Below are 9,854 nucleotides of genomic sequence, written 5' to 3' on the forward strand. Positions count from 1 at the left end.
AATTAATACAAATATCAAAAGTACATTTATGAAAACCGAACCTAGTTACATTTCCTTCAACTCCACTGAGGGAACTAGAGAACCCTTCTCGACACTAAAGAGCTTAGCATTCAAAGAGCGCGACATGACCCAGTGTTATGTATAAAATTATTCTAACTTAATTAATTAACTTTGTTTTTTAGACTAAGGGGCACAATCAAAGATCATGTCCCCCATATAATGGCTCTTGGGCTATATTTAACCCTGAGCCCTCTTTCTTTGTAATAATCCATCAATTTATTAATAAAATATATGTGTATAATTTTTATTTCCCGAGTCTGCCGACTCCATTCGCTATCAGAGCTAGCTTCGTTCCTCTGGACCGTTGGAGTGCCAACATCATCTCCTGCGTGATGTTCTGCCGCTCTTCCGCTTCCACCACTCACTCTTCTACAAACGTACAGTTCCACTCGTTTTTTTTCCTTTCCCTCGCCAAAACGTTATGTTTCCTCCCCCGTCCATGTTTCACTGCATAATCCTGTCATCGTTCCACCAAATCGATAACTGACCTCCCGTCAATGTTTTCGTGCCTCCGTCGTCACCTCTATTCCGACCACGACAAACAGTCATTGTCAGTCGTGCCCCCCTCCTCTGAGTCATGTTATAATTCAATAATAATAATAATAATGATACATTGTATTTAAAAAAATAGGATCAAGTTGAGAAAAAGAGTTAAGCTGGATAAGTATACTCCACTTCATACCCGATCCATGACTTCATCAATGTCGATGGCCGGTTTTGATAAAATATTATTAGATCGTGATACTAAGGTGACCGGACATGGCGAAAAAATCAAGGTGCTCCAAGATACAACAAAGAGAATAGAGAGTTAGCCCGAGCAGAACCATAACGAATTTAAAAAGGACCATGCAATCCTTTCAAATAAGGGGGGTCTAAATCATAATCAGGAAATGACGATGTTGAGTTGTATTTGTGAAAAGTTGAAAATCACTCCTAATCAAATACCCCATAATAATGAAGCTACTCAACATCTCAATTCTTTGGATACTTCAAACTCGTCAGAATCACATGAGAAACCTGAGTCTCCAGATGTATCATCCATTCCCCGTCAACAAAATAGTAACATGAATTCTCAATATATGCATCTCGGGAATCAACACTCACCCTTCTTCACTCCATAAGTTGCTACATATCAACGAAGAGCAAAACCTGATCTCTCCAAATTTGACAGTAATGAAAATTGCAGCGTTGCATGGTTCAATAAAGTACAAGAATATTTCGAGATTTACAATACTGACAATGATAATGAAAATATCAGGCATGCATCCATGCAAATGGAAAGAGAAGCATATAATTGGTATATGTGGTGGAAGAAGACGACACTTGCTATCAGTTGGAAGAAATTCAAAAATGCATTTTTTAAGAGGTTCCAAGGTGTCAAGGAATAAGAGTTCTTCTCAACACTCACCAGGGTGCAACAAAAAGAAGATGTGAACGAATACACTCGAGAATGGGAAACTTTAGCTACACGAGTACCTGGATTATCAGAAACTCGTCTCATTCAGTCATACATCACGGGACTTAAACCCCATCTCCAAGTCGAGCTTGAGCTTTATGACATTACTTCTATTAAAGTAGTAAGACAGAAGGCAAAATTTGATGAAAAGAAGCATGAAAAGATGTAGTGGCCAAAAGTTGAAAGAGTATATTCGAGACAAAGATTTCCCCAAACTGCGAACATGGATAAAACAAAATATGTTCCACGACATCTTCGTGCAGGAGAAAAAACTGACATGTAAATGCAAAGAATGAAAGAAGGCAAGTGCAAACATTGTGGTGAAAAATGGGACCCTAAACATAGATGTGCTAAGGGGAAAGGAACCAAGAACTTGTATAAGTGTGAAGCAACTAATGATTCATACAGTGAAGAATCGAATGTAGAAGAGATCGAAGATTCTCCACAACTTTCTCCAGATCCAGATAACAAGAATATTTCTCAAGTGTCATTATCGGCCATGACAGGTATATGATAGCCCTAAACATTAAAGTTAAAAGGTCATATAAAAAAGACAACATAATGATTCTAATCAATACCGGTAGCACCCACAACATTTTGGACTCAACTATGGTGAAAAGGTTCAACATTTTCACGTTTCCTATTCCCAACATGAAAGTTATTTTAGCTAACGGTAGTAAAATTGAAAAGGTAGGGAAATGCAATAAAGTTAAATTACAGATTCAAGACTATAATATAGAGTCTTCGTTCTACATTGTACCATTAGGAGGAGTGGATGTGGTCCTAGGTATCCAATGGCTACAAACCCTAGGTACTTACTCTGCCAACCATCAAAAGAAATTTATAAAATTTAAATGGGATGGGCAGAAATACAAGTTATATGGGTTCCAAGCCCTTGAGAATCAAATTGTATCATCATCCCAAATGATGAAAATGATCCGAAAGAGAGCACTGTGCAATGTCATCAAATAGAGATGTTAACCTCAAACCTAGTTAACGAAGAGTCACCAGAAGTTCAAGAACTAATTCAAAAGCACGAAAAAGTGTTCCAAGACCTTCCAATGAAGATGCCTCCTAAAAGAGAAATCAAGCACACAATCAAAGTCAAATCATGATAAAATCTCGTCAATATCAAACCATATCGATATCCCCATCATCAAAAAATAGAAATCGAGAGATTAGTCCAGGATCTTTTAAAGTGTGGTATTATCACAAAAAGTAGAAGTCCATATGTTGCTCCAGTTGTATTAGTTCGAAAAAGAGATGGATCGTTTAGACTATGCGTAGACTACCGAGGGCTAAACAAGATAATGATTAAGAACAAATTTCCAATTCCTTTTATCGACGAAATGTTGGATGAACTACATGGAGCTAAATACTTTTCGAAATTATATTTGAGATCAGGATACTACCAGATCAAAATAAGGCTAGAGGACATAGCGAAGACTGCTTTTAGAACCCATGAAGGTCATTATGAATTTAAGGTAATTCCCTTCGGATTAACTAATGCTCCGACAACCTTCCAAGCCACCATGAATGAGGTATTTCGTCTGTATCTAAGGAAGTTTGTGTTAGTATTCTTTGACGATATTCTAATCTATAGTAAAACGTGGAAAGAGCATCTACAACATCTGGAGCAAGTTCTCACCATATTAGAAGAACATCAGTTCTATGCAAAGATGTCTAAGTGTACCTTCAAAAAAGAAGTAGAGTACCTCGGACACATAATATCCAGGGAAGGAGTAAAAGTAGATCCTAATAAGATCAAGGCTATAAAAGAATGGCCTACACCAGTTAACATCTCCAAGTTAAGAGGATTCTTAGGGTTGACTGGGTACTATCGACGGTTTATTAAAAACTATGCCCATGTAACCGCACCCTTAACGAACCTTCTAAAGAACTCATTTCGATGGGATGATGAAGCAGAAAAGTGTTTTAAAGACTTGAAGGGAATTATGTCTAATACACCTGTATTGGCAACTCCAGATTTTTCAAAGTCGTTTGTAATTGAATGTGATGCTTCAGGATTTGGCATAGGAGCAGTATTAATGCAAGAGGGTCACCCAATCGTGTTTGAAAGCAGGAAGCTCAACAAGCAAGAGCGTCTCAAGTCTACATACAACAAGGAAATGCTCACCATTATGCACGCCTTAGCCAAGTGGAGACAATATCTTTTGGGAAGTAAGTTCTCCATACGAACAGACCATAACAGTCTCCAGTACCTCCTCCAACAGAAAACACTCTCTGAAGAACAACAAAAGTGGATTGAAAAAATTGTTGCGTTTGACATGGAGATATTACATAAAAGGGGAAAGGACAATGTAGTGGCAGATGCTCTCTCCAGAAAAGATGAAGAAACATCCTTGTTTGCAGTCTCAGCTATAATCCCATAATGGCTTAATGAAATCCGAAGTGAGTATGCAAAAGATCTAGAAACAAGTGCTATAATCAATAACCCTCCTCATAATTCAAAATTTGAATGGAAAAATGATATTTTGTGGTACAAGGGAAGGATTTACCTAAGTCCAAATTCCAAATTTAAAGTCAAGGTTCTCAAAGAGTCCCATGATTCACTGTCAACCAGACATGTAGGTTTCTTTAAAACCTACTATAATGCACGTCAATCATTCTTCTAGAAGGGTATGAATAATGATATTCAAAAATATGTAGCAGAATGTGATCAATGTCAGCGAAATAAAAGTGAGAACATTATGACCCCAGGTCTGCTCCACCCCTTAAATATCCCAAACCAAAAATGGGAATAAATATCAATGGATTTTATTGAAGGATTACCCATGTCAGACGAGAAAGATAAAATTCTTGTAGTAGTAGACAGACTCACAAAGTATGCACACTTCATAGGAATGAAGAAATCAGATTCAACAAAAGAGATCGCCGAGATATTTTGCAAGAATGTCTACAAATTACATGGATTTCCAAAAGTCATTGTTAGTGATAGAGATCCCAAGTTTAAAGAGAATTTTTGAAAGGATCTTTTCAAACATATTGGGACATACCTCAACATGAGTTATGCATATCATCCTCAAACAGACGGTCAAACAAAAACTGTCAATAAGTGCTTATAAGATTACCTTCGTTGTTATGCAGCAAACAAACAAAATAAGTGGGCTCAATGGTTACATCTCGCTGAATGGTGGTACAATTCAACTTATCACACTTCCACAAAGATGACCCCATTTCAAGCTTTGTACGGATATGAACCTCCTAAATGGAAGGACTTGGCCATTTCCGAGACAAAAGTTCCAGCAATTAAGGAGCAGTTAGAAGAAACCAAAAAATCAATAGGGGCATTTCAGATGTCCAAATGAGGGGCATAGTCTCTCGTATATATAGTCATCAATAGGGGTTGAATAGGTGCCTCCAAAGGGCCCAACCGACTTGTACACATGGGGAACTGACTTGATGTTGTGAGCTAAATAAATTCAAATTTTAATTTATTTTTATTGAAAATGTCAACCATGGCTACAATTTTCAACAAAAAGAAATTATATAATTTTACTTAATATCAATAAGAAATCAATAAAAAAAATATTAATAATAAATTAAAATGAGTATCAATTCCAACAACAAATAACTAAGTAAACAAAGCAACTCCATTTTCAATATTTATATATTTTTAAGAAATGTATTCAAGCTATCTTTCAGATAGATATCTGGCAAGAACAACTACCCTTTAAAATTTATCTATTTATAGTATATACTTCAAACAGAAAATGTAAAACCTCCTAGACAACCTTCTCAACAAAAACATTACAATAAAACATTATAATTATCCCTGGGTAGGACTGGATTCTCCAAAGCTACAATGCAGAATTACAATTAAGAAAATACCTCAATGTACCAATCAGTAAAACCTCAATTGACTGAATTCTAAAGCTTGACACAACTTGAATTCACTATTTTTACTTTAATTTAGCCATATTTAAACTAAGACGCAGTTACTAGCTACTATATAGCATTTGTTTAAAAACATAAAGAAAAAATTAATTCAAAAGTAAGTGAATAACATTAGAATTACAATTAACAAAATACCTCAATGTAACAATCAGTAAAACCTCAATTGATTGAATTCTAAAGCTTGACACAACTTGAATTCGCTATTTTTACTTTAATTTAACCATATTTAAACTAAGAGACAGTTACTAGCTACTATGTAGCACTTGTTTCAAAACATTAAGAAAAAATTAATTCAAACCAAAGTAAATAACATTCCATTTTCTTGCGAAAATTTTAACAAAATATCATTAACATTTCCATTTCATGCTTATTGGCAGGGTTACATTGCAATTTGCACACATGAACACTGACTTTTTCCTACTATTGTTGCAAATAAAAAACCGTAGTTGAATGGTTTTACATTTTGGAGTTTTTCCAGGTAAAAAAATTTTTGTTCAAATTTGCCCAAAATCTCAGAGTTACAAATCTGCACACTCTGAGTGCCGAATTCCTTGGGACATGAATCTATTAATGCATTCAAAATGAATTTTACACAACAAAATATCACCATTTAACTCAAATTAAACAATGAAAAAAAAACTCAGGATTGTAGCAAAAACTCAAAAAAAACCTCAGTCTAACTATTCTAAGCATTGGAGTTTTTCCTCACATATTTTTGGATTAAACTTGCCCAAAATGAAATTAGTCATCTGCTGTGATGAGAAAGTGTCTAAAAAAATGTTAAGCTTTAACAGTCTTGATGAACACAAGATTGTCCCGAATCTGGTTGGGATTACCCAGATTATGCGCGTCCAAGCACACCGAGGAGTCTTCCCAATACAAGGAAGTGACCAAGCCACAATCGTGGCTACATCTCCTCCTGCATTCTTCTGAATTTTGGCTTGGATAAACATCTTTGCTAGACTCACCTCCCACCAGCTTATAGGATCCAACAGAAGACTTTGAAGATCTTTTGAATTTATCGAGGGATGGGGGAGGGCTGTTAGTTGACCAACTATTGAAGCCATCGACTTTAGCACAGGCCACACATTGACACCGCTTAGCAACCATGGATCCTCCAAATTTCCTCGAATTACCGCACTGATCGGGCACTCCTCGCCAACAGCCAAATCGCTGGTATGTGATATCCCACTTATTCAACTTCATATCGGGCGAGTAAGTATACATTTTCAGATCTCCATCGGACTCCAGTCTCAGAAAGGACAGAGTAGTGTTAAATCTGGGGGTGTTAAAACCATAGAGAGCCGTGGTGGTTTCTTCAGAAATGAGGTTGCAGAGTTCCGGTGCCCTGAACTCTGGTGCCGCAGTGAAGTTGGCCAACCTCATCTCCATCACCTGACGATACCCATTCTTGGCTTCTGGATCGCTCAGGAATGTTATGCTACTCACCGGCTTCTTGCAGGTGTGCGTGATGGCATAGATGTCCTTTACACTCGCGTCGTAGAAGCTGAGAGTCCAGTAAGGCAGAGGGTCGGGAAAGCTGGCATACAGAGCGAATCCTCCGGCTTCCATTACAAGACTGTAAGGGCCCTCGGATCCGTCCTTGTCCGACACGCGGCTAACCAGTTTCTTCACCCCTCCAATGTTCAGTGACTGCCCCACTAAGAGACTGTCGGTCGGGTGATCGAAACTCTGCCACACCGTTTTGTTATTTTTGTCATAGAGCACCAGGTTGCCGTTGGTCTGGAGTTCGATTCCCACAATGCCCTTATTGGAAGTGTTTGTGGACCAAACCAGGCGGCCATCTGCATTGTAGAGGATAAGGCATCCCTCCGTGCCAAATTTTAGAATGGCATTCTCTTGGACGAGATCATTTCTGTTGGCTGTCCACACTATCATCATGGGTTCCGCTAGTCCAGAATTGCTCACTTGTGTAGAATCGCCCATTGCAATGCCCAGGGCATAGGCGTTGGGTGTGGTGTTAAAAAAAACCATGTGAAAGATGTCGTTACTAGATAGCAGTGGAAGCAATCTATAGCTTGCATCAAATTCCATAACATTATGAGCCAGATTGCCTTTGTTTACAAAATAAAAGTTTTGAGTCCCACTGCCAGCTGCTAGCAGAAACAACAATAAAAAAGGACAGAGGAACAAAGCGAAAGCCATAATTAGCTGATTTTTCCAATACAACAGAGAATTCTCTCCTCTTCTTCTGTGTCTGATTTTTTAATACAGCAAATAGTGCTTATTGGTGGGTAGAAGACTTCCTGTGACAGTCAAAATCAACCATTAAGCCCACCAGTGGCTCGCACTCCAATTGCCCGACTATATTGAATAAAGACTTTCACGGTTACAAAGCATACTCAAACACATTTAGTTATACATGTGTGTTTTTAGCAGCCATGGCTGTTTTCTGAATAAATTCCTAGCATCGACATTCCAGGTATTTCCAGAGAAGAGCCTGGATAAATTTGCTTTAAAAATTGAAAGAAGATAATTGATATAAATAAATTCAAAATAGAACTCACAATTACAGTCTTTTTTCTCTCCTGTTCTGTTCTCCCGCTAGTTCTCCTGCTTTATCTCTTCCATTGAAAATCTTACCAACCTGCACACAAGGAATATAATTTATTATTATATATTTTAATGTGAAAGATGAATCGTGGAAAAAAAACCTAACATGAAAATAATTTAACAAAACACAACTGTACCAAAATAGATAAATAGATTTTCGAGGTGGGGAGTTCAAATTAAAAGACCACAAATCAATCAATCAAAATCGATAATCATGGAAACCCAACAAACTAGATAATCGATAGTCATCGAGATCCTATGTGGTGGGAAGATCAAATTAGAAACCAATCAATCATGCAACAAGAAACCCATGAATGTGGGGACTTCAAATTAAAATACTGCAAAATCACAAACTAATCAAAAATAGATGATTATGGACATGCCATAAGGTTCTTGAGTGTTGAAATTCTAAAGCAAGTGCAATAGAGTACATTTTTTTGACAGATAATTACTTCCTAATGATTTTTCACATAATATTTATGCCATGCTATTATTGAATAATTACACTCAAAAGATTTCAACAGTAAATGCAGTGGAAACAATAAAGATCATAGAAAGACAGCCATGCACAATAGACACAAAATAATTTGTTTTATAAACCCAACCTTGGGAGAAAACCAAACTAACTTTTCTTGAGGAGAAATTGTCTTTCAGCAAGGTTTACAAATCAGAAATTTGTTTAAAAATTTGTGCCAATAATCCAATTCAAATACCAGTGAATCAACAGCAAGTCAACGCTGGTCAAACTTGCCAAAATAATTAGAAGTCAACGCTGGTCAAGCTATCAGCATGCAATCAAACTTCAGCCCTATGGTCAACTCAGCCTGCCGCTGGTCAAAGTCTGTGGTCAGATTACAATCAAACCTGCTGTCAAATCCACACGTGCGGCCTCAAAAAATACTCATACTGCTCAGTCAACTTGGTCAAACACACCCTAGTCAAACTTGATCAAACTCGGCCTCTTTCCTCACATGCACGGCCAGAACAAGAGAGAAAGAAAAGATGATCTCCAACAAATGTCTCCTTAGTTGAATTTCTCCTCCACTTAGAAAAGATCCAGTCTGTCTATTTAAATTTTATATAGAGTTCTAATGTGAGTGGACACCTATAGAGGTGGCTCTTCACTCCCTCACTTATGGAGCCTATATGACAACTCAACATTAGACTAGAATTGTTAACTCCATTAAAGGGTAAAACCTCCATTAGCTAAACAATTCAACATTGCTCCATAAAATAGATCACTCCACCCTGGAGTTAGCAATGCGAGTATTGGTTTTTTTTTTTTTGAATCTAGGATAATCGGTAACTGGTGAGAGTTATCCTGAACAGACCCAGGATCAAATCTAACTGGCTGCCACTATAAACCTAGGCTACGTGCAACCGCCTGCAAGCTGCACAATAGCAGGAAACTTATGCCTCAACAAGAGCCAAGACGTCCGCTATGGGGTCGCCTACTCTTCTAGCCAAGACACAACAGGTCATATATATATTCAATGAGATTTGAACCCTCATCTCGTGGGTTTCACCCAGCGAAACTTACCGCTAAACCCCATATGAGTGGTAGCAATGTGAGTATTGTTACCACTCAAACTAACAAGCGTATCAGGAGGGGATCCTAAAGGGCAACTACTAGGTCAAGGGCAACAATGGAGCGACAACCCACTATCACCTCAAATAAGGCTCCCTGATATTTACGGACTTTCACTAATGGGAGGAGACTCTGTATAAAAGGGAATCACTAGATGAATGGGTCAATAAGAGGATGAGGAGTGATTCCTAGGCTTATTCACAAGAGAGACTTAATTAGATGGGTTGCTTGCTTTAGAAGCAAGGTGATGGGCTCTCT

At 37.7% G+C, this 9,854-nt stretch overlaps 1 protein-coding gene across 1 annotated transcript; it reads right to left on the bottom strand.

The window, feature by feature from the left end:
- Positions 1 to 5,804: 5,804 nt before the first annotated feature.
- LOC149223163 (epidermis-specific secreted glycoprotein EP1-like) lies at positions 5,805 to 8,043 on the bottom strand. Its single transcript, XM_089383237.1, has 2 exons — positions 7,963 to 8,043; positions 5,805 to 7,701 (listed from the first exon to the last, which is right to left on the bottom strand). The coding sequence occupies exon 2, from the start codon at positions 7,598 to 7,600 to the stop codon at positions 6,215 to 6,217; it is 1,386 nt and encodes a 461-aa protein (XP_089239363.1). The 5' UTR covers positions 7,601 to 7,701; positions 7,963 to 8,043; the 3' UTR covers positions 5,805 to 6,214.
- Positions 8,044 to 9,854: the final 1,811 nt, after the last annotated feature.

This window comes from Pinus tabuliformis, chromosome Q (assembly GCF_031772625.1).
Source record: "Pinus tabuliformis cultivar Carrire ecotype Pingquan chromosome Q, CPIR1, whole genome shotgun sequence".
NCBI lineage: Eukaryota > Viridiplantae > Streptophyta > Pinopsida > Pinales > Pinaceae > Pinus > Pinus tabuliformis.